The sequence below is a fragment of the Hypomesus nipponensis genome, chromosome 18 (assembly GCF_054491055.1).
Source record: "Hypomesus nipponensis isolate SF chromosome 18, ASM5449105v1, whole genome shotgun sequence".
Lineage (NCBI taxonomy): Eukaryota > Metazoa > Chordata > Actinopteri > Osmeriformes > Osmeridae > Hypomesus > Hypomesus nipponensis.
In genome coordinates, this window is record NC_140378.1 from 3546460 (window position 1) to 3571585 (window position 25126).

General features: G+C 49.3%; 1 protein-coding gene and 1 pseudogene across 2 annotated transcripts; both read right to left on the bottom strand.

The window, feature by feature from the left end:
- Positions 1-9525: 9525 nt before the first annotated feature.
- On the bottom strand, positions 9526-15009 carry LOC146250895 (acetyl-coenzyme A synthetase, cytoplasmic-like). The gene is made up of 11 exons (XM_084680497.1): positions 14872-15009; positions 14330-14500; positions 13992-14125; positions 13549-13681; positions 12619-12675; positions 12312-12392; positions 12005-12113; positions 11657-11725; positions 11344-11520; positions 11155-11229; positions 9526-10932 (listed from the first exon to the last, which is right to left on the bottom strand). Exons 2-11 carry the CDS (start codon positions 14471-14473, stop codon positions 10805-10807), a joined length of 1107 nt encoding a protein of 368 aa, XP_084536623.1. The 5' UTR covers positions 14474-14500; positions 14872-15009; the 3' UTR covers positions 9526-10804.
- A 1317-nt stretch (positions 15010-16326) lies between these two features.
- On the bottom strand, positions 16327-23605 carry LOC146250896 (acetyl-coenzyme A synthetase, cytoplasmic-like; annotated as a pseudogene). Its single transcript, XR_014732164.1, has 8 exons — positions 22584-23605; positions 22119-22314; positions 19123-19214; positions 18797-18900; positions 18175-18247; positions 17390-17465; positions 16526-16642; positions 16327-16347 (listed from the first exon to the last, which is right to left on the bottom strand). The product of XR_014732164.1 is annotated as an acetyl-coenzyme A synthetase, cytoplasmic-like (transcript).
- Between the last annotated feature and the right edge of the window lie 1521 nt (positions 23606-25126).

Here is a 25126-nt window from a genome sequence, read left to right on the forward strand (position 1 = left end):
ACACAAGAACAACCGTGACACACACACACGCACACAAACAAACACACTCACACCACTTAATCCTGTCCTCTGCAATAATTACAGAATGATTAGCTCCACTCACCCCCCCACCACAGTCACACACTGGTGGCCACTCACATTTGCACCCAATTATACAATACACACACACACACACACACACGTTATGCCTTCACAGGTATTATCTCTGCCATCCTGTGTAACCCAGGGGACAAGGGGACTAGACAGGAAGTGATTTTCTATCATGCCACAGCGATCGATTGGCTGGCCTTCGGACCTGTCGCCATGCAGCAAGCTGCCACACGGTACTGATGGAGACATAGGCTTCAACACACACACACACACACACAAACAAAACACAAACGTTTCTACATCTGTTTGCATGGCAGCTTCCAGTATTCACACGGTGCACATGTTAATCTAATGAGGTGTCGGTAAAGAGATGTTTCGCACGCTGCTATTTCTGTGTCCAGCTGACTGGTGTGAAAGCTGTGACAGGTGGCGCCTATCTCTTATTCATGGCCAGGACTAACCCCACCACATTTAGACTCTCAACACAATTTAAGAATATCTGAGATGTCTTGCTTAAGGTGAGGATGATGAAGATTTTATGACCATCACAGTCATAAAAGCAGTCATGCTTTAAGAGCTCAGACCAAAAGGAGGACATCTTGGTTTAATGGTATAAAGCCAGACTGGTGTTAAGAGAGACCCAGGTTTGATGTCCATCTCCTGCTGCTCACAAGGACAGGCTCGTTTACAGGAAAGAGGTCTTCCTGCTCCCACTCACGTCACTGGTGTCTCTTCTGTAAACGGAAGACCAGCTAAACACAGGGGACTCAGGGAGAGAGAGAGAGAGAGAGAGAGAGAGAGAGAGAGAGAGAGAGAGAGAGAGAGAGAGAAAGAGAGAGAGGGAGAGAGAGAGAGAGAGGATGAATCAGCTGCCAGTGAAATAAACAAGTTTTGATTTAAGGTGTGTGTGTGTGATCCCGCTGACAATAGAGGTAAGGATTCCTTAGTAACCCTTTTACTGCTAAACATCTGTCTGGGCTTGCCAGGTAATCCTGCCAGGGCTAGCTCTCTCTTGCTCTCTCTCTTGTCTTACTCTCTCACCCCCCGCCCCTCCCCCCTCACTTCCTCCTCCACTCTCTCTCTCTTCAATTCTCCCCATCTCCTTATCTCTCTTCCTCTCACCCCCTATTTTCCTCTCCTCCCGTCTTTCCCTCTTCCCCCCTCTTTCCCCCCCTCTCCTCCGTTCTGCCCCCGTCCCATGTTTTTGCTGATTTCATTTCCCACCCTCAGGTGCATGAAAGGGACAGGTGGACGAGGACTGAAATGCCAAGCTGTGCACTTTAACATAAAGAGTTGTCATCATACACACACACACACACACACACACAGAGTTTCTGCTGACTGCATGCCTGTACCCTGTCAGCCTACTCTCTGTGTTGCTGTCTCCCCACAGCAGCCTCCTCACGCAAGACAGACACAGCCCCTTAGATGCTCCAGCAGGAGAGCAATCCAGATGCCAACCTTGGCATTTAACAGTCTAACACAGACAGAGAGTTCAGTAAGGGTAAAATAATGAAGGGATACTGTATATGGTATGTGTGTGTGTGTGTGTGAGGGGGGGGGGGGGTTATGGCAGATGTTCTGTCACACTCTGAGCAGGGGACAAGGGGCAGGAGAGGGGGAGAGGAGGAGGGCTGAAGAGCAGAAGGGGGGAGGAACAGAGGAGGGGAGGGGGAGAAGTTGTGGCACCATGCTGTTTTATCTTATTTACACAGGGTTAATTAGAATGTGCAAAAATTTGACTGGAATGTGAAAATAAGCTTCTAATATTAGACACACTCACACAGGCGCAGTGGTGCAGACACCCTCTCTCTCTTTCTCTCTCACACACAAACACTCTCTCTCTCACACACACACACACACACACACACACACACACTGGCCAACATGCTCTGAATTGAGAGCTGAGGACATTCAGAGAGGAAGGTCAATACTTGGTGAACAGTGGTCCCACACAACGACGACAAGTTAATGACATACGCGTGTGTTGCTGACACAAAGTCTTGCAACATTTATGTAAAATCATATTTAATTAAAGACAAACATGATGTTTTCTGTGATGAGTTAAGGTTTGGGCAAAGCCTCAAAAGACAGGATATCCAGATGACCACCAAATATGACCACATCACAACAATGTTTTGTGATGCGTGATGTACAGTAGACCAACATAGCTACAGCAAAGTAATGGGCGTGATAACTCTGTACTGGATTAAAACTGCATCAATAAAATCAGGATTGTGGTGTTAAGAATTTTATGTTTTTATTTTGTTCACCACATGTACCCCAACGGGCACTTCATTGTGAATGATTTCCGCTAATGAGACCCCAACACAACATGTCATGTTTGTGTTACGTAAATGGAGAGGGTACCTCTTTTTTCCAGCGACACAAAAGCTCCAACGCGACAACATCCCTGCTCGGTCTGTCGTAAAAATCACAGCCGGGTTGCCATAGCAACAGCCGACCGACACCTGGTGGTCGTGAGGCGACACGTTTCAAATTCCTCGCCAGTTGCATGGATATTACCCAGCATGCATTGACAGCGGATGTGGGATGTTCACCCCGATGCTTCCAGTATCATCATTGGTTAAGAACTGTAACAACATGGTCCCTGATAGGCTTACATGAATATTTATCGGGGATATTTTCACGCTTTCTCTCTCTCTTCCTCTGAGTGGGTAGACGCATGTGGTGTGTGTGAACCTCCCGTTTTAGCGTGTGTGTATGTGTGTGTGTGTACTATCTATCCTGCCCATCCATTACATCCACCAGGTGCAGTGTGAGATTATAGAATGTGTACTATAGAAACAGAATAAACAGGATAGTGTTACTGTGTATCTCTGTGTGAACACTATCTAGCTCTATGGTCTAGACCCTGGGTGCGCTCTCTCTGTTCGTCCTGCTTCCTGGTGTGGCGCTGGCACGACAGACATGACAGTATGTTAATTATGGTCTGTCGTCTCTCCTGGTGACGGTGTGATTCCGAACACTGTAATTACTGCACATTACCAGTCTCTGCTAATGCTGTTAGCTAATCCCATTCAGGAGGGGTATCACACACACACACACACACACACACTTACAGACAGACAGAAGCACATACAAGCATATACACACACAGACACACACTGTACTTCAAGCTATTCATCTCTTAGAGCTCTCAGTTGTCCTTCTCCCACACTAGTCTTCCCACACAGTATGATTGCACTAAACGATAAAGGATCATCCGCATCAAACACACACCACCAGACACACACACACTCACACACAAACACACACACTAAGGCTGGTGTAGGTGCATCCTCTTGAATGATAATAACAGTTATGACAGCAAGAGGAGAAGACTGATGAAAAGCTGACAAAGGAACGAAGCGCCCAGGCAGATGAGAGGTTCAGGTCTATTAGAAGCTGGTATAGACATAAGGAGGTCTATTAGATGCTGGTATAGACATAAGGAGGTCTATTAGAAGCTGGTATAGACATAAGGAGGTCTATTAGAGGCTGATATAGACATAAGGAGGTCTATTAGAGGCTGGTATAGACATAAGGAGGTCTATTAGAGGCTGGTATAGACATAAGGAGGTCTATTAGAGGCTGGTACAGAGATGTGAAGGTCTATTAGAGGCTGGTATAAACCTAAGAAGGTCTATTAGAGGCTGGTATAGACATAAGGAGGTCTATTAGAGGCTGGTATAGACATAAGGAGGTCTATTGGAGGCTGGTATAGACATAAGGAGGTCTATTAGAGGCTGGTACAGAGATGTGAAGGTCTATTAGAGGCCAATAGACTAGAACAAGTTGAAGTTGCTGCCTCCAGCGTAAAGTGATGCACAACTTGGGTGAACCACCCTGAAGGATTCATCAAAGAGCCTCTCCAATCAAAGAAGCAGCTCCAGTCCCAATCTCCTGCTCTGCTCTGAGCAAGGGAGGTGTGTGTGTGTGTAGGGGGTCTTTAGTTTTTGTATATGATTAATTCTCAAAGAACACCAAAATGTCCCACGAGGCCAACTAAACAGCCATGCTACTGAATCCCTCCAGAGCAACAGTGCCTAGATTTGGGATGTTCTTTTCATATGGACACACACAAACACACACACTCCCTTTTGAAGGACTTATTTTAGCCACAGGAAGGGATGTGAAATGTCACTGCGCCCCAGGCCACCACCAAGGGTGCTAAAAGCCAGCTGTGCAGATCCTGTGTGCAAATACACACACACTGTAAGTACACAACATCCTTAACTTCTAAAACAACCCTCTCTAAATCTGAACTTTGAACTCTGCCTTCCCAGTAAGATGTCCATCACCCACTCTCACCAGCCCCAGACCAGCTTTTATGCTGGGACCTTTCTCTCTGTGTGTCTGTCTCTCTGTGTGTCTGTCTCTCTGTGTGTCTGTCTCTCTGTGTGTCTGTCTCTCTGTCTCTCTGTGTGTCTGTCTCTCTGTGTGTCTGTCTCTCTGTGTGTCTGTCTCTCTGTGTGTCTGTCTCTCTGTGTGTCTGTCTCTCTGTCTCTCTGTGTGTCTGTCTCTCTGTGTGTCTGTCTCTCTGTGTGTCTGTCTCTCTGTGTGTCTGTCTCTCTGTCTCTCTGTGTGTCTGTCTCTCTGTGTGTCTGTCTCTCTGTGTGTCTGTCTCTCTGTGTGTCTGTCTCTCTGTCTCTCTGTGTGTCTGTCTCTCTGTGTGTCTGTCTCTCTGTGTGTCTGTCTCTCTGTGTGTCTGTCTCTCTGTCTCTCTGTCTCACTGATGGTCCTGTCAGGCCAGGTCATTACCTTGTCTGTCCTTAGCCTGAGAGTGTCACAGATCATGTCACACTAGTCTGACTGGAAGCCTGGCAACGGATGACAGGGGATGGGGACAGGGTAACAGGAGGGCAGGTGTACTTCTGTGGGCATATGTGAAACCCTCTGTGACATTGCTTGTGACACTAATCATATTTGATTTAGATTGATTGGAGTGTGTATGTGTGTGTGTGAGAGAGAGAGAGAGAGAGAGAGAGAGAGAGAGAGAGAGAGAGATAGACAGAGAGAGAGAGAGAGAGAGAGAGAGATAGACAGAGAGAGAGAGAGAGAGAGAGAGAGAGAAAGAGAGGGAGACTGGAGAGAGATTCTCAGGACTAAACACATTTATTCTCTATCTCATTCCCTCTCTCCTTTGACAATTAGTTATCTGTTGGTGGACAGTTGGTATTTTACTACCGGTATGTTCCTACTCACTACCGGGAGATGAACGGTTTAACAAACAGGCAGCGGAATCAGCAGCTGTGAGGAATCACCAATTAACCTTGAGCACAAACGATGGACATCAGATAAATGGACAAAGAAACACACATACACACACACACACACACATGTACTGTAAATCTCAAGATGAGTGTACATAAATCCCAGTAGAGGTGTGAAGACTCAGGTCACTCAATACCAAGCTGTAGCTCATGGACTCCAGACATGGGACCTGGCTCTATGCTATTCTGTTCTATCCATTCTTTTCTACTCTATCCTACTCTATTTCATCCTTCTCTCATGAATGTTGCCTGGGACTGTCACTGGCAGAGCAACCATGAATCTTGAATTTAATTTAATGAATTGGAACTGCTGCACATTACATTACATTTTACATTTAGTCATTTAGCAGACGCTGTTATCCAGAGCGACTTACAGCAAGTACAGGGACAATACCCCCGAGGCAAGTAGGGTGAAGTGCCTTGCCCAAGGACACAACGTCATTTGGCACGGCCGGGAATCAATCTAGCAACCTTCAGATTACTAGCCCGATTCCCTAACCGCTCAGCCATCTGACTCCCTCATTCTACACAATTACACACAAAAACAAAACACACATACAAATACATTACAGTCCCCACACAAATGAAAATAAAGAAACACACACACACACACACAGTGTAACCTCCCTATGTGAATGGACCATGTAAAGGCAGCATTTAGATAGTGTTTCTGTCCATCAGAAGGCCCATCTGTGAGTGGAACAAAGTCTCTCTGTGCCTTGTTGCACTGGGGAACACACAGCACGACACACTAGACCTCCTGTTAACCCACAACACACATCTAACTGTTACCATTTCACTTGGGTCGACCACACAAAGTTACCCTTCACAGCACAAGTTCAAATTAGGCTTCTCAGTCTAGGTCTGTGAGAGGAATGTGTTGGTTTGATGTACTGGTTAGAGTGAGGGAGGTGGTTGTGTTCTTTGGTGTTTCACTTCATTGGTGGTCCAAGGCTTGGATGCAGGACAGAGTGGGATCTTAACCCGGGTCATGTGCTCACCAGAGCCTACCAGCAGAGCCAGAGGAGCTGCCTGGGATAGGGGGACTGAGGCTGGCCTTATGGAGCAAGGCTTCTCCCTCTCTCTCCTCTCAACATCCCTCCTCCCTTATTCTCTTTGTCTCTGTCTCTCCTACCATCCCTCATCCACCACCCCCCTCTCCCTCTCCCTCTCCCTCTCCCTCTCCCTCTCCCTCTCCCTCTCTCTGTGCTGCTAGGCTCAGCATGGGCAGGAACCCGACCGGCAACTCACCGCACGCACCATTCCACGTTGTCATGGCAACTTCACAGCCTTGCATTCACCGAGTTGGCAGAGGACGAGAGAGAGAGAGAGAGAGAGAGAGAGAGAGAGCGAGAGAGCGAGACAAGTGGAGAGAGGGGGCGACGGAAAGACAGGGACAGAGGGTAAGTGACTGCTGTATCCACAGAGTGGGTGCCAGTTTGAGGCAGGGCAGGTGACTCAATGGGACAGGTGTGATCACATCTCTCTGGCCTCTACACCAGCACTCTGCAATCACACCGTGGGTGTCGGAGCTCACATGATGGACAGTCACACCCTGCCTCGGGTGAACCATTACCGTGCACGCGCACACACACACACACGCATGTCCAAACAAATTACCTTTCCTTGGAACGCCTTGGCTGGAACCACAAAAAAACACCCGCTCCAGTTTAAATAGCTCCCCCTATCAGCTGGGTACTGCAACAGCCAGACAGGTTGAGTGACAGGAGAGGGGAGGAGAAAGGAGGCCAGTGAAGGGTCAGAGATAGGCTCTGTCTGATGGGCAGCAGATGTGTCTGGACTAACCTTTACTGGCACTTTACATACACACACATCCAGATGTGCTGTCTGGAAACAAAGGTTAAACTGAGTCCCAGTCTACAGTTCACAGACAGATAAGGAGAACATTGAAACAAATGGAGAGATGAGACAAAAGTGTGTTTGTGTGTGTTGACAACTGGGTTCACCCACAAGAGAAGTAGGAGAAAAGTGGGACAGCAGGAGATCTGATGGTGTGTGTGCCCCCTCTAAATGATCGAAACCCTCAATGGAGAGACTGGAATGAGAGAGAAAGCGAGAAATGGGGAGATTATGAAGGGAAACGAGAGAAAGCAATTTCTGTTATTAGAAAGCAGGTTGGACTTTTATCTCTGGCAGAGTTTATCTGTGTTGCTCTCTGGATTTGGCTCTCCACACACACACACACACACACACACATACACACTCTAACCATCACACTTTAATCCCTATGGACCAAAGCACTGCAGAGGGCTGGGGGGAGGGGAGCAGAGAGAGTGAGTGAGAACAAAAAACTAAAATGTACATCCTTCTCCTCTCCCTCTCTTGCTGTAGGTCCGTAGCGCAGAGCCCTTGGGAACTAGGCAAGTAGACCGCCTGCTGTCAGCTCCAGTTCAACAGAGGAAGAGAAAAGTATCTGTCAATTGGAAGTCCTCTTCTCCTCTCATCTCTCTTTGCTCTGCTACTGCTCCTCATCCTTGTCCATATATCCCTCGCTCAGTCTCTCCCACCTGTCTCCATCCCTCCTATCGCCCTGTTGTGTTTACACAGACCACAGTGGCTTCACCATTACCATATTAACCCCCCCCCCCCCCCCCACACACACACACACTCCACATCCAGCACCTTGCACCCCCCAGTGCCACACAGGCTGCTCTGAGGGGTCGGAGGCAGTGACAGCTGGGACAACAGGCCCCTCACACCCAGGGGACATCCAGTTCCCCCTCACCCCCTACCCACACAGCCCAACGTCCCAAACCACATCCTCCCTAACCCCCCAGTCCCCCCAAACAACCAACCCACCTTCCCCTGGCCGCTACCGTCTGTCCAGACAGCCCCCCTTCAACACACACCCTGACCCCAGCTCCAGCCACAACACTCGCGTGACTGCACTATTATTCAAGTTAGGGCCGCAGGTCTCTCCCACTCCTCCTTCCCTCCCTCCCCCACTCACTCTCTCTTCACTGTATGCCTTCCTTCATTCCGCAGATGCATGTGAAAGTGTTAGTGTGTTCCGGTATGGCACACTATCCTGGACTCGCTGACTGACCGGTACTCGAACATATGTGTGTATGTTTGTTTGGACATGTGTTAAGTGAAACGAGAGAACAAAGACCTAAAAGCAAGACGCATACTTGGACCATGTGAAGCACGCGATCGCGCCCGCACACACACACACACACACTCCTGTGTGAAGAGAAGGCCCCTCCTGTCACAGTGATGAATGATCATGGCCTGGTTAGGATTCCTCACACACACCCCCAATATCTTTATCGTCTACCCCTGTGTACCATGCCTGAGTGTGTGTGTGAGAGATAGAGACAAAGAGTGCGTGTCCATTTCTCTCCCCTCTAGTTCCATCAAACACACACGGCCAGACAACAGTACACACACTCATCTCTCCGCACCCCAAACACCAAGCACAACAGCATCAATTATTCAGTTTGTGTCATTGGGAGCCCTTCCACAGGGAACACAGATGGTTAATGTGGCTGTGTGTCTGCTAGCTGTGCTAGGTGTTTCAGTTACAGCTCAGCACTGCCCTCTGCAGGTGGGTCCGGGTCCATGTCAGGTAAGAATATCACTAGCGAGGGCAACGCTTTACAGTTACATTGGTTATCATGTAAATGAACTGCACTACCTATAGTAATCAAATTATAGTTCCATTCTTTGTTAAAGTTTAGTGGTTATTACGTTAAGTTCAACCTGGTATGGGGAACGTTAGGCTTTTCAGGGGTAATCATTGAAATTTTTGCATGTTGGTAACCTTCAACCTTTTTACTACATCAATACATCCCTGCCCTATACTGTGCCTTCTTACCCTTCTGTACCAATCTTTACTGAAAACACTTCATCACATTTCATTACATAGAAATTCCCGAGTAGCTCCAATGAATACCGTATATCTTCTTTACATGGTGGCTAATGTAAGCTTTTAAAAGGTGACCTTTAAACGCGTTTCCCGAGAGTCACAGAAGAAAGCGAACGGGGATTAGACTGCTGGTAGTTCTACCGGACAGCAGAGCAGCGTGGCGTGTCTGTCAGAGTACTGCATGTACAGGTGCCCCTGGGAAAGAGCAGCTTGAAGATGGATAAAGAGTTCAGGGCTGACCAGTATCAATAAGGACCAGAGAAGCAGATGGGCAGCACTCAGTGATTTTACTGGTATTATTGCATGTCGCTTTGATACAAAGGGGCAACAAAAATCAAACTGCAATAACAAACAAAAAAAATCGACAACATTTGAAGGGCAAACTTTTTGTCTCGCCCCGGCAACGTCACCAACGGAAACGTTGCAGATGAGGAGAATCGCTTTTCAAATCAGATCGCTTCTCATCATACGTACACGATTACAAACCACATCCAGTAGAATTTGACTTTGTTGGCACATCGAAAAACACTGCGGTTAAGTCCGACATAAAAATTGTAAAAATAGAAAAATAAAACCAATATGAATAAATGTAGTAGGTATTTAACATCAGGTCCAGCGTTGGTGCCCATCTCTGACCATACAATCGCCAGGGTCATTGTCACCATTGTCCCAGCCCAGCAAAAGGAGACCCTGGGATACAGTGATAAGACCTGCGTCTCAATTCTCCAGCCCTCCAACCACAGGAGAGGAGGGGGTGGTGACTGGTGAAGCATTCCTGGACCCAGTCCCCTGGGATTATTAAGTAGCGCACACAAAAACACACATCACATGCCCACCCCCCCACCACCAACCACACACTAGCAGGAGAGGATGCGTGAGGTAGTTGGTAGAAGGCTAGAGAATTGGGACTCGTCTAGAGTTGAGCTCAGGGTTGCTGGTGCAGGCTACCACTCCCTCTGGAAAGACAGGCCTAACACTGAGACGACTTTAAAACATTGAAGCGTGCAGGAGGACACAAGCATGCTGAATCAATTCTATTTCAAGCCTTAATTAGATATGCAGACAGAAAATGGGGGGGAAAGAAAAAACTATACTAGAAGACGACCTTAGACGTCTAACGTACATTTACTGTACTTCATAGCAGGGGAGAAGGTACTTCCTGGATTGCTGAAGGGAAATGTAGTCTTTTCAACGCCACATTTGAGGACTACAAAATTGGCCCCCCATCCCAACAGAACCTCCAGCCTCTCGTCCCTGGACACTTCAGTGACTCAGCCACCTGACTGGCTGGCTGCATGAAACGGAAAAAGAATGCTACAATGACGACGCTCATCTTGCTAAAGTCCATCGAATCCAGAGTGCTATGGAAAAGGGTTGTAGAAGGGAGGGGTCTCGGGGTTGGTAGTGAAACAATGCCCAAACAGCTCAACAGGTCTGTTTGAAACATCCTCCAGCCCCTCCCTGCTCCTGCCCAGCCCCACAGGGGGCCTGGCGTGGACGGGGCTCTGTGGCGCCCCCTGCAGGTGAGGGGGGGGCAGGGGGGACGGGGTCACACGGCAGAGCAGTTGCGGTTCTCAAACAGCTGCTCGATGACGGACGGGTCGGCCAGCGTCGACACGTCACCCAGGTCCCGCTCGTTGTTGGCGATTTTGCGTAGCACGCGGCGCATGATCTTCCCTGGGGGGGGGGGGAGAGAGAGAGACATAAGTTACACACAATCGAACACACATCGAACCTCCAGTCCTACATGGATGCGTAGATTTTCATCTTACAATGCAATGTCAATGTATTTACACTGTTAGATTTCTATTGAAAAGATGTATGAGGTGTCGTCTAGAGAGAGGGAGGAAGGATAGTGCCTGTGATGGAAGGATGGAGGAGGTGAAGAGGCAGGCTGACCTGATCTGGTCTTGGGCAACCCCGGGGCGTTCTGGATGTAGTCTGGAGTCGCAATGGCTCCAATCTTCTCTCTCACTGGAAGGGTGGACACACACACACACACACACATTAAGATGCGTACCGAGACTTAACACACCGCAACCCCTCTCACAGATCCCCCCCCGCCCATATCCCTAAACGCGCACACACCTTGTTTCCTGAGCTGGGCCTCCAGAGAGCGGTTGTAGGTGACCCCGTCTTTGAGGGAGACGAAGCAGTAGAGGCTCTCTCCTTTGACGGGGTGGGGTTTGCCCACCACAGCAGCCTCCGCCACCGCCTCGTGCTCCACCAGGGCCGACTCCACCTCCGCCGTGCTCAGCAGGTGGCCTGGAGACGCCGCACACAGGACGACACACACACGCACAGAAACACAGAGAGAGAGAGAGAGAAACAAGGACATGAATAGCGCTGCAGGTGCCAGTGTGCCATCCATGCATCCCCTGTGCCAGAGAACAGGACTCACCTGAGACATTCAGCATGTCATCTATCCTCCCTGTGATCCAGTAGTAGCCGTCCTTGTCTCGACGGCAACCTGGCCAATAACAACACAACCACGTCAGCCATTTCCATGACGTCCAGGGTGTTCCCAAGGTGTTTTTTTTGGTGGTTTTCAACAATACGTTAAGAGCTTGTAAAACGGATGTTCATATGCAAGGACCGTGAGTGCAACGCAGGCTAGCTTGGAGAACAACACAGATCACAAGGTGCCTTGGTGTGGAGGTGACACAGTGGGAGGTCTGGGGAAGCACATGGGTGCTCGCTTCACCCGAGGCTGTCTGAGGAGGTCTGTGAGGTGCCAGCCGGAGCCTACCGTCTCCTGTCACGTAGTAGCCGGGGAACTTCTTGAAGTAGGTGGTCTCAAACCTCTGGTGGTTCCCATAGACCGTCCTCATCACCCCCGGCCAGGGCTGCTTGAACACCTGGAGGAGGGAGAGGGAGAGAGGGGGGAGGGTAGGTCATATGGCTAGTTTGGTCTGCTAGTTGGAGAAACGAGGGGAAAAGGTAGTTTGGTCTTGGCTTTGGAGAGGCGGGGGGGGGCTTGGAGAATAGGTGATGAATAGGGAACTATGGGTGAGAAAAATAAAGGAAGGGAAGGAGGGAGGGAGGGGTGTGAGTACCAGGTAGCCCTCGCTTGGTCCCTCCAGCTCCTCTCCAGACTCATTCAAGACGGCGGGCACCACGCCGAAAAACGGGAACGTCTGTTGGGAGGAGAGAGGAGACAGGAAAGTGTCAACGTGTCAGCCTGGTGAGGGTCTGTTGCCCAATAACAGGAGCTGAAGGTTCGGTGATCCGCGCACTAAACCAATCTCAACGTCGGGACCACTGCTTGCTAATGAGCAAACCGGGTGTTTTTTTTTTTGGACTCATCAGCGGCCCCCGATGGCCTGTCACAGGCCCATTAACTGGAGAGCAGGTAGCACTTACAGCAGAGCCTGGCTTCATAGGCGTGGCAGCCGGGAGAGGAGTCAACACATGTCCCCCCTGGAAGAAGAGAGGAGAAAGAGGGAGAGATTGGAGTATAGTGGGAGTAGTCACGTACAGTAGACAAACAGCCACAGTTCTGTAGCAGCTCTTAAAACCCTTCTATTTTAACAGTTATGTGTGATGTGTAGGTGTGGTAGTGGTGTGTAGGTGTGGTAGTGGTGTGTAGGTGTGGTAGTGGTGTGGAGGTGTGGTAGTGGTGTGGAGGTGTGGTAGTGGTGTGGAGGTGTGGTAGTGGTGTGGTAGTGGTGTGGAGGTGTGGTAGTGGTGTGGAGGTGTGGTAGTGGTGTGGAGGTGTGGTAGTGGTGTGGAGGTGTGGTAGTGGTGTGGTAGTGGTGTGGAGGTGTGGTAGTGGTGTGGAGGTGTGGTAGTGGTGTGGAGGTGTGGTAGTGGTGTGGTAGTGGTGTGTAGGTGTGGTAGTGGTGTGGAGGTGTGGTAGTGGTGTGGAGGTGTGGTAGTGGTGTGGAGGTGTGGTAGTGGTGTGGAGGTGTGGTAGTGGTGTGGTAGTGGTGTGTAGGTGTGGTAGTGGTGTGGTAGTGGTGTGTAGGTGTGGTAGTGGTGTGGAGGTGTGGTAGTGGTGTGGAGGTGTGGTAGTGGTGTGTAGGTGTGGTAGTGGTGTGGAGGTGTGGTAGTGGTGTGGAGGTGTGGTAGTGGTGTGGAGGTGTGGTAGTGGTGTGGTAGTGGTGTGGAGGTGTGGTAGTGGTGTGGAGGTGTGGTAGTGGTGTGTAGGTGTGGTAGTGGTGTGGAGGTGTGGTAGTGGTGTGGAGGTGTGGTAGTGGTGTGGTGGTGTGGTAATGGTGTGGAGGTGTGGTAGTGGTGTGGAGGTGTGGTAGTGGTGTGGTAGTGGTGTGGAGGTGTGGTAGTGGCGTGTACCGTCTCTGTCTGCCAGAAGGTGTCCACCACAGGGCATCTCTTCTCCCCCACCACGGTGTAGTACCATTGCCAGGCCTCTGGGTTGATGGGCTCCCCCACCGTGCCCAGCACCTTCAGGGACGTCCGCTTGCACCTGGGGAAGGAACAGGGCTCAGCCTGGGGGCTCACTGGATGGCTCTCATCTCAAAGAGGCTACATAAGGGCATATTATATCGTGGATAACAATCACATTTTGATGCAGGTGTAGTCATAGGTGCACAGTTTGACTGTTTTGGTAAGTGTTATGTTCTTGTAAGACACGTCCCAACAATTTGTTTGCTTGTAATATCTGTGTGTGTGTGTATGAGGACAGGAGTGTGTGCATATGTGTGTGTGAGAAGAGTGTGTGTGCGCGCGTGTTTGAAGGGAGGACTGTGTGTGTGTAAGGAAAAGTGTGTGTGTACCTGGTAACAGGCTCGCTGCCGTACTTCATCAGGAGTCTGATGGCAGTAGGAGCAGTGTAGAACTTGGTCACGCTGTACTTGTCTACAATCTCCCACATCCGGCTCACATCAGGGTAGGTGGGCAAACCCTCGAACTGACACACACACACACACACACGAGATGAGGTCACATGTTGAAGGCAATGTGCCTTTTGCCTGCAGTCCCCCCCCTCCTCTGTCTACTCTGACACTTGTATCCAAAGCAACATACAGCGCAGGAGGGAATTTGAACCTGCGACCTTGATCAGCAGTCAAAGGCTCGAACCAGGGAGCTCTCTCCGCACAGGGTGGCCACTCACCAGGACGCTGGTGGCCCCGTTGGCCAGGGGTCCGTAGGTGATGTAGGAGTGTCCGGTGATCCAGCCGATGTCGGCCGTGCACCAGTACACGTCGCTGGGCTGGTAGTCAAACACCAGCTTGAAGGTGGTGGCAACGTACAGCATGTAGCCACTGACTGTGTGGAGCACCCCCTGGGGGAGGGGCACGAGAGAGAGAGAGAGAGAGAGAGAGAGAGAGACAGAGAGAGAGAGACAGAGAGAGACAGAGAGAGAGAGAGAGAGAGAGAGAGACAGAGAGAGAGAGACAGAGACAGAGAGAGACAGAGAGAGACAGAGACAGAGACAGAGACAGAGACAGAGACAGAGAGAGAGAGAGAGAGAGAGAGAGAGAGAGAGAGAGAGAGAGAGAGAGAGAGAGAGAGAGAGAGAGAGAGAGAGAGAGAGAGAAAATTAGTGTAAATTAGTGAGTATTTGGAGTAAATGAGTGTGTGTGTGTGTGTGGGTGTGAGAGAGTGACTTCCGAGTGTGTGAGTGCTTAGGTGTAACCGTGTGAGGGAGTGTACCTTGGGTTTCCCCGTGGAGCCGCTGGTGTAGAGGATGAAGAGGGGGTCCTCGGAGGCACACCACTCGGGCTCACACTCCTCTGACGCCACACACACCAGGCTGTGCCAGCACAGGTCCACCTCGGGGTTCCAGGGCACCTGACACACACACACACACAATGAATGAACAGCACGCTAGAGAACACCAGCTGGAGCAGCATCGGAGCCAGGCCCGCTCTGACACCAGCAGCCCTTCACGGAGAATTGGAGCCAACGAGGAAGAGTACAAAACGCTACATGGACCGCCCCACGTGGACGTGACAATGTTGGCGCCAAAAGAAAAACGCATGCAGCTCAGAAAAGAGAGAACAGAGGAGAATACGAGACGAAAGTGAGTGAGTACACAGTGTGTTATGAAGGGCTGCGAAGCATGGGAGGGAATGTGTTTGTGTTCCATCTGCACAGCAGCAGACGGAGACACAGGGGGGAGGAGTCACAGCTTCACTTCCTGATCTCATAGTGATGACACCTCTAACAGTGTGGGTTCTGGCCAATGAGGAAGACCGGACAGAAGCTCTCAAATTAGGACGGCGTTTCCAGGCCCTCGTCACAAGATAATGACTAAGTTTGAGGATATTTCAGTATTACAATAAGAAAAGGGCAAACTATGTTCAAAACATTGCACATGTGTTTCAATTAACATTGTCAAAACTGTGTTTGTTTAATTTTGTTAAGTGTCCATCAATAGCAATAAACTGGTCATTTATTATATAATCCATGTTTATTGCCATATGATAAACTAATCAATAAATGTGATTGAATAGCTTATTGATCTGAGAGTGATTGATTGGCTAGTCATTGGCAATCCTGTGTGTGTGTGTATACTAGGGGCTGGAGGACTTTGGCATCTCTCAAAGGGAATCCATGTGTGTATGTACATATATACTATGTATAGGTGTGTCCAGGGATGAGTGTGAGATGAGCTGAGTGAGAGAGAGAGAGCAGACAGTGCCCCTGCATCCAGGAGCAGGGCGTGTTAAAGGTGTAACACACATTTTAAAACAACACAGCCCCCCCCCCCTCATCAGCTGAGGGGGAGAAGGATGGGGAGGGGGGTCAAGCGGGGTCAGACGTGTGTTAGATGAAAAGGACCAAGAAGAGATGGGGAAGGGGGGTGGTTAGAGGTCTGGTGCGGTACCTGAGGGACTGGCCTTGTTTTCTTAACCCGGTCTCTCTAGGGTCCTGCTAAGAGGAGGGGGGGGGGGGAGGGGTCATGGACACGTTACTTCAGACAAACACACAGAGAGATAAAGAGCTGATTAAACAGTGCTACCCACCCTGGATGGCCCTAATATGCTCAACAAACTATCGATTTGTAAAACAATCCCTCCCCCCCTTCCCCATACAACAGAAGCCTTCCTCTGAACATCATCTATAGGGCCCTCTCAGGAGAGAGTTGTCAGGTGCTGCAAGCGGCTAGCGGGACCATGTTGCTAGCTAACAGCACGTGGGGAGTATGGAGAACTATCCATGTTATGTGACACGTACAACGTCAAACGCAGGAGGAAGCAAAGCTATGGAGAGAGGGATGACGAGGAAACCAAATCATTGTTTTTAGGGGGGGGGGGGGGGGGGTTAAGGAACATGAACACATCTGGACCAGGTGGGGCCTCACCTGCAGGTCAGGACATGGCCGTTTGGCCGGGGGGACTGAGAGCCCAGTGGGGTCACCTCTGCCTCCTCCACCTTGGACAGGTGTCTCAACATGATACACCTCTGGACAGGGTATCCCCTGCAGCACAGAGGGAGACAAGAGAGAGAAAGAGAGAGTGTGGATGGCGGATGGAGAGGGGAGGGCGGGGCAGGATGAGAAGAGGAGGCAGGGGGGATGAGACAGAGCGACGGACAGTGGAGGAGGCAGGGAAAGAGAGAAGGGGGGAGGGGGCAAGTAGTCAGAGAGAGGAAGGGGGGGGGGCACGGAGAGAGAGAGAGACGGGAGACAGAGAGAGAGGGCAGGGGGGGAGAGGGGACAGGAAGAGAGGAACGATCAGGTCAGGACTGTATGAGGTGGCTTAGAAGGATAACCTAAAAGGATGGAACCATCTCCCATCACGCAGGGGGTGTGGCTCCTTACACAGATATACCTGGACTGGGCTTGCACTCTCCTGAACACACTGACAGGCAAATATATTGTCGAAAAGAGGAGACCTCAGGAGACCTTTTTACACAGAAATCCTGCAATGTTGCTGTTAAGAAGATCACGATGAAGGCTTTGTTTCCACTGAACCAAACAGGCAGCATAATGCCGTCCCGTGTGAGATTTTGTGATTTTAGAGAGCATGCCCGCGTCCCAGCATCAGAGGTATAACACACCCCCTGTTCCGTAAGGGGGTTCCCTCTTACACAGAACTAGGAGGAGGTATAAAAGTACCACATTCCCCCCCTTGGAACAGGCTGTGTAATAGGGGCGTGTGTGTGTGTGTGTTTGTGTAGCCAGGCGCACAGAGGTGAGTCAGCATGCAAGAAGCTTGGTCCGTACTTGTCCCTGCATTTGTGCAGCGCCTCATCAGCGATGACCTTTAGGTTGATCAGCTTATCCCCTCTGTAGAAGCCGTCTGGGGATGAGGGAGAGAGAGGGGGAGAGAGATAGAGGGGGGAGGAAGGCAGTGTGGTGGAAAGAGATAGGGAGCAGAGGGCACAGGAAGGAGGGAGCAAGGGAGAGAGGTGCATTAGTACAAGTTTATGCATGAGGTCAGAGGAGACGCACTGAGCGGGTGGAGGGAACCGTAATGGGCATTGATGAGGCAGAGTCTCGGGGCGAAGGAACTCCAACTACAGCCTGGCTCAACAGTTCATTCATCACATGCTTACTGAAGCTGAACTCGACAAAATGTGTCTTTTGTGTGACCCAATGGTGATACGCATCTTAAATAATACTTATTGGAATAATGAGATGTTAGTGATTACTTCAGGACTGCTGTCAGTGCAACATCTATATAATTTCCCCGATTTACCTGGTCCTAGAAACAGTTCTACAGCCTAGTGTTCCTAGCTGATCCTATTACTCAACGTAAATCCTACGGTGTAGAACAATGCTGTGTGTGTGTGAGTGTGTGTGTTGTGGTGGTCTACGTCCGACCCCATTACAGCGGTGTCATTCATTCTTATCCCCCGGGATTAGGGGGTCAGAACCTGGGGATATTATGGGTCTGTTTAATCCAGCTAATAAGAGTTTCATTGTGGTCCCTCCAGGACGTGGGTGCTGTGGGTTCATGTCCTGTATGGGGAGCAGAGAGGAGGCAGGGTCCTGGTCACACGGCTTACCAGCGGTGATCAGCAAGCAGCACTGGGAGTCCAGGAACCTCTCGCACAGAGACTCTGCTGAGAACCCTGCAAACTGGAGTAACCACACACACACACACACACACAGCATTCCAATTAAATGGATGGAAGAGTGCGTGGGTAAATGTATGCGTACACACACAAACACACAGAATGATTATCGTAGAACTCTTGAGAGAGTTCACCTGGTCGACCATTTTTCCTTCCAGGAACAAAAGTAGCACATGACATTAGACCTGCAGATCAGTAGCACATGTGGAGAACAGGTGACAGGGAGGGTCTGCTGGCTGAGCTAGTCTGTGTGATGGTTTCTGCAGTCGTACTCAACACAGACAGCCATGTGGTAACTCACCACTATAGAGTGTGTACTAGCTGGGTGACTGTGGCAACTCACCACTATAGAGTGTGTATTAGCTGGGTGACTGTGGTAACTCACCACTATAGAGTGTGTACTAGCTGGGTGACTGTGGTAACTCACCACTATAGAGTGTGTACTAGCTGGGTGACTGTAGTAACTCACCACTATAGAGTGTGTACTAGCTGGGTGACTGTGGTAACTCACCACTATAGAGTGTGTACTAGCTGGGTGACTGTGGTAACTCACCACTATAGAGTGCACGGCTCCGATACGGACGCAGGCCAGCATGGCCACCACCAGCTCCACCACCATGGGCATGTAGATGGACACACGGTCCCCCTTCTTCACTCCTGCACTCACACAAACACACACACACGCGTGTGTGTTAAAAACCAGAAAGACAGTAAGAGGTAAGAGAGAGAAGTAAAAAGTGTCTGACAGAGTATCTAGACAGAGAGACAGACAGACATTGAGATATTCAGACAGTGAGTGAGACAGACAGTGAGTGAGACAGACAGTGAGTGAGACAGACAGTGAGTGAGACAGACAGTGAGTGAGACAGACGGGTGTACCTTGTGACTTGAGGACGTTGGCCAGCCTGCAGACCTGCTGGAGCAGCTCTCTGTAAGTAACCGTCGCCTCATCTCCTGGCTCGTTCCCTTCCCTGACACACGACAGGGGCACAAACATAAATAAAAAACATATGTCCACCAGAACCAACCTTGAAAGAAAAAAAGGCTCTGTTCTAACCACAGAGTCACTCTAGGTTCCCTTAATGCACACCTGACGCATGAAGTGAGTTTGATGCACTTGACTGCAGGTGAGGATTAATCCCTTCACTTAAAGGGTGCCCTCTTGTTTAAACAGGAGCCTTGAAACCACATCTAGACGCTCTTATCCAGAGCGACTTACAGTAAGTACAGGGACATTCCCCCGAGGCAAGTAGGGTGAAGTGCCTTGCCCAAGGACACAACGTCATTTTGTACAGCCAGGAATCGAACCGGCAACCTTCTGATTAACAGCCCGACTTACTAACCGCTCAGGCATCTGAATCCCTTAGAGGGACTTAAAGGCCAGGCAGGCTACAGGCTGACAGGATCCTCTCTCCTCCCATCAGTACAGTACAGAACAGGCCTTGTACGTTTGTCTGTCTTTCTGAGTCTGTACAGCACAGGCCTCGTGTCTGTCTGTCCCTCTGTACAGTACAGGCTCCTATGTCTGTTCCAATGTGTTCTTCAGTACAGTACGGGCCTCACCACCCCCTCCCAACCCAGAAGCAGAACAATCTCTTCTCTGTGCCGTGTCATTCCTACAGCCTACACTGTACTCCCCCCGCCCCCACATAGTGGCCCTTCTCTCAGTGGACTTCCACTGGGCGAGGTACCGACAACAATCTCACTCAGGCACCCTGGGGAACTGGTTCGAAGAGACACACGCACAAACACGCCATCTTATTGCTTCACTCTGCAAAAGCTCGACATTTCAAGACCCGAGATTGTGAAACGTCCTGAGCCAGGCTTTGCAGCAAGCTCCCCCGGTACCCAGTATCTGTGGTAGATGAGCCAACAGAGCAGACAGCGCTCCTCTGGTGTGGGAGAGAAACACTGAGGGCCTGTGTCTTGTACATGTGGAGCCTGGTCCTTCTCACTCTCACCAGCTCCTACCCTACTAGGGACTGAGCAAACATACAGCCTCCAGGGAGAGCCCATGTTTAAGACGGTTTAGGTTCCGGAAGCATGGCTGTGCATTTAGATGACATAGCACAATAGGTTGGCACGGTGGAGGCCCCTCTATCCCATACAGCTCTGTAGAGGCGTGGGCATGACCATGAGCCCAGAGACTAGTTACGCAAGACTCTAGGCAAAGACTCTATGGGCTACTTGTTACGGTTGATATTATCTATGTCATCTTGCGCTCCCTTAAGAGGATTCATTTCACAACTGTGGCGTTTATGGCTCTGGGCTTCACCATTATCTAATCGCTTTATTTCTCTGTAGTGTCGCATACAAGTGGTAAAAGTCACCGAACAAGTTTCCAAAGTAAAGATAACATTATCCAGTACACACACACACGTGGGTCATGGACGTTTTCCCAAATGAAGGTGACCTTAAGCAACACACAGACACCCACAGACAGCAACAGAGCTATAAATAATCAGCTATCAAACCATGTTCAACACCCAAGATCAGGAGGTTACATGCACAGTCCAAAAACAAATACCAAATAATGATAAGCAGTGGGTGTGCTTGTTTTAGTAGCCGATGTGGCCCTGGTTACATCTCAATGAGATAACTGATTAATCCAGCAGTGAACACTCCACCTGCTCTGACTATCCAGGGTGGCAAAACATGCACACATGCAATATTTCACAGGCTCTTACTGAAAACAAGGCTACAAAAATAAAGACATCTGTAGTTTGAAAAGAAAATAAACAAACTGTTTTATCACAGAGGAAGATAGGGCAGGGCTAAACTAGCTGAAACTTGGAATTCAAAGATGTGAGTGAACATGTCCAATCCAAGTGACTTTGCCGTCACTAAGAGTTGATCGTTCTCCAGACAGGATGCCCTGGCCAGGGCTGAACCTGTCAGCTCCCTGGAAACACAGAGTAAGGGAGAAGCACAGGAGCTCTGCTGCTGACCACAGCGACTGCAAACCCTTCTCACGTACACAGTCTGATGTTGCTAAGCGGGAAAAGCTGCAGTGAAAAGCACGTCGTAGCAGACACGGGCTGCATCCTCCCAGCAGAGGGCTGGCAACACGGCATGTCGGAAAGCCAGAGGTCTAAGTTACAGGCTGACACCGAGTGGCTCAGAGGGTTCGCATACGTGGAAGTGAGGCACTCTCCACTTCAAAAGCTCTCAGGTCACCACGCTCGCACAGGCAAAAATATACCGCCTCCCTAATATGGGCCTGTATGACCCACATACAGTTCATTCATTCAATGGAGTCACAGTCATTCAATCGTGGCATAGGCGTGGGTCATAAACAATACTGACCAATTGTGAAATGTACTTTTATTCACAGTTTACATACTTTCACCTGCTCCACCGAAGTTGACTTACACTTGACTGAAATGCACAGCCACCATATCCTCATTTAACCCTTCCTAGGTACTCAGATCCTGACAGATATTCTACTCACTTAATGGGGACATCTCTGACTTGAGGCCAGTGTTCCAAAGAGAGGGGAAAGAAGGCATGGTCCTCTGTGTATGTATGTGTGTGTATATGTGTGTGGCGGTGAGCAGAGACAAAGGATGGAGGATCACTGTGGATCCATTCAGGTTTTTCCTCTGACATTCCATCCCATTGTTGCAGAGGCTCAATACAAGTATTCACTCCGCGCATTGGGCCGACAAGAGTGGGTGCTTTGGCAACCTTCACAGCCACCTTCTCTCTCTCTATCTATTTCTATCTGTCTCTCTCTCCCCGACACACACAGTAAAAATAAATGCACGCAGGGATTGGCACAGACCCATTTAAAATTCCAATAATATTCCCTTGTTGTTATCTCTGGCAAACACATGCACTTTCTCACATACCAGTTCTTTCAAAAGCACACTAACCAGTAGAATGCCACTTTGTCCCCCAGTTTCTTCTCGTGGACATTGCGGTCCAGGACGTTGTAGCAGATGTTGGTAGTGGCCCCCTCCATGCACTTGACAAAGATCTCACCCTTTGTCACATCGAAGTTGTAGTCCAGAAACTGTCCTGTATGTTTGGTCTTCCAGTAGAAGTCCTTTGCAATGTCACCCCAGAACTCTGAGAGCGACAAACACACGATAAATTACAGGTTGAGAAAAACGCTGTCGAAATGTGATGTTAGTTGGTCTTTCATCATCAGGAAGCCAGTGCAAAAAGCTATGCAGGTTACACACATTAAAATGGTCACTTCACTGTCAAGCAATGATCTTAACTCAAACAAAAACAGACTTGAAGCCATTAGGACGAGGCAGGTCTGCTAAGGTTAGCCAAGTAATTAGCCGAGTCTGGTGTTATAGCATACCATGCACCATTCTGTTAATACTTACCATCAGGGTTGTCAATGGACTTTATATACAGTTCTTTGTATTTTTCGAAGCTGGGAACATGAGCCTCCTTCTTCAAGTCTCCGGCAGCATATAAAACGTCCTCCCTGGGAGCTTTGTCCGGGATCATCTTATCTTCGAGTTTGACCGCCGGTGCTCGACTGTCGCGGTAGCTAGCTAGCTAACAATTCAATGGAAACGATCGATTAGCTTCCAAATTGCTGTAGAGGTGATGGTCAGGTTGCGAGGCGCCTTGTGAGAGCAGACAGATCTTTGTATCAAAAAACAATACAGCTGGTTGATCTGGCTAGCCAGGGAGCAGAACAAACGACGTTCATTTACACTTCCTTATTCGGAACGTGACAGTTTGCTCATAAACTAATGGGAACTCTGAAAAGGGTCTGCATAAGTACATGCAAACGCTTGGCACTGCAAATCTACAGGAGCCAGAAGCACATCTGAGCGTGCAATTATTGACCAACTATGTATAAAGCTCGAAACCTGCAATTTACTGTAAATCTGCTATCGCGGACTCAAAGGGTCCCTATGTATACTAAGGTTAGCTAGATCAGTTAGCGCCAAACCTCGCAACCTCTGCAGAGAAATAAGTCAACAGAAAATATTTGGTTAAAAAACTTAATGCAAAAAGATTTGCGTCACTAGTGTTGTCGCCAGCATTAAGGGTAATGCATTTCTACCGTTCCTGGGGACTAATTCCTTGCACTGGTTTGCACAATACAATACAGTAGCAAGCTAGTTAGCATAAAACTAGGAAGAGGAGAGAGGTGAGCGATATGTACTTGAGCGCGATACGAGGCCGCTTCTGTACGACGTGCTTCCGTTTGAATGTAGCCTTTTCCATTCAGGAAAAAAATGGGTCTCGTTCATTAAACTGCGTTCACACTGTGCTGATCTGTGGAATGGATTCTGATAACAAGACCCGTTCTTTATGAAGTGGAGGTTGTTGGTGTGCTGCCCTTGTCCTTTCTTTTTTTGACGGAAGAGAGAACGCGAAGAACGCATGCCAAGGGGGGCGGGGACTGAACGCTGCTTGACCCCACGCTAGGCGTGGTTTTGAGATGAGACATCCAATCTGGTCATAGCATGGGTAGACAAGGTTGGTAAAGCGCAATGAGCTTATATTTAAATGTTCCATTGGAATTCTGTGTCACGAAGCTTTTTCATTTTTTATCTAAAGAACTAGTGTGTGTACATCACCCAGGATACATCAACAACCAGAACACATACTGGTATACTGTGAAAAGTCAGGTCTTCCCAGAATCCTGGAGTCAAGTCACCACAATCTACAACCTACTTCTCAGTAAATCGGTAAAACCTGTTCTACAATAAGTTGTATGGTTCTATAATGCTATTGCTAGCTTCCAAACTTGAAATGTCTTCCTAATTTCTGGTTGTCTTATGTGTATCGATATTTGAACTACTGTGTTTCTTTGTTGCAGATCATAAAATTCTTCATCCATTCATCTCTTCATCCAGCTGTCTGGAGTGTCTGACCTTGGTGAACTCAGGATTTATGCTGCTGTCTCTGAGGCCAGCAGGAGAGCCAGGCTGGGGGGTAACAGGGGCGTCTGGCCTGGGGGGAATCTGAAAAGATTTGCCGTCCTCCATGGAACCCTGGGACTGGGACACCTCAAAGCGGTCAAACTCTGACCTATCAATCACCTGGGGTAGGGGATGGAGGTTAGGGGAAAGAGAGAGGAGGGTGGAAGGGATAGGGCCAGGGGAGGGGGGGGGATTAGAGAAAGGTAAATGAAGGAGGATAAAGAGCAAAAGTAAAGTAAAGTGGCAAACTCCTTTAAGATGATCAAGATCACTCCCCTTCACACCATATAGTCAGCTCTCTTGAATGATGCATGTGGGTATGAGAAGAGGTACCTGTTTGGGCAGGAGTGGACGAGGGCTCTCGCTGGTGTTGAACCTACCTGCACGACCGAAGTCAATTTTCCTGAAGATGATGTCACCGCTGTAGGAGGCGGTCACCAGCATCTTGTTGCCGTGGGCGTGCATGGATTAGATGTCCTCAGAGTGGTACTGGTTCCACACACGGTACTCCATCTCCATGTCCTCCTTCACATCACTGGAGAGGGGGGGAAAGGAGGAGAGGTATGGAGAAGAGTGGAGAGAAGAACAGAGAAGAGGAATGGAAAGGACTGAAGAGGAGAGGATATGTGTGGAGAGAAAAGAGAGAAAATGAGTGGTGAGGAGAGGAGAAGCTAGAAGTAGAGAGGAGTGGAGTGAAGAGGTGAGGTGTGAATAGGAAAGGAGTGGAGAAGAGAGTGGATACAGATGTAGAGAGACACCACAGTGCTATACTCACAGGTACCTCATGACCAGGCCCAAACGGAATACGCAGATTTTTTCACATTTTCTGCGGTTATTCAGACTGAAAATCTGCGGAAATCTGCGGAATTACGCTAGCCTTCCTGTTCTTATGTCGGAGCGACCGTAGATGTTCCACAACAGTTTGACGGCAAATATGGTCGATTGAATAGTGAGAGACTTTACAATAAAGTATTGATCCTTCC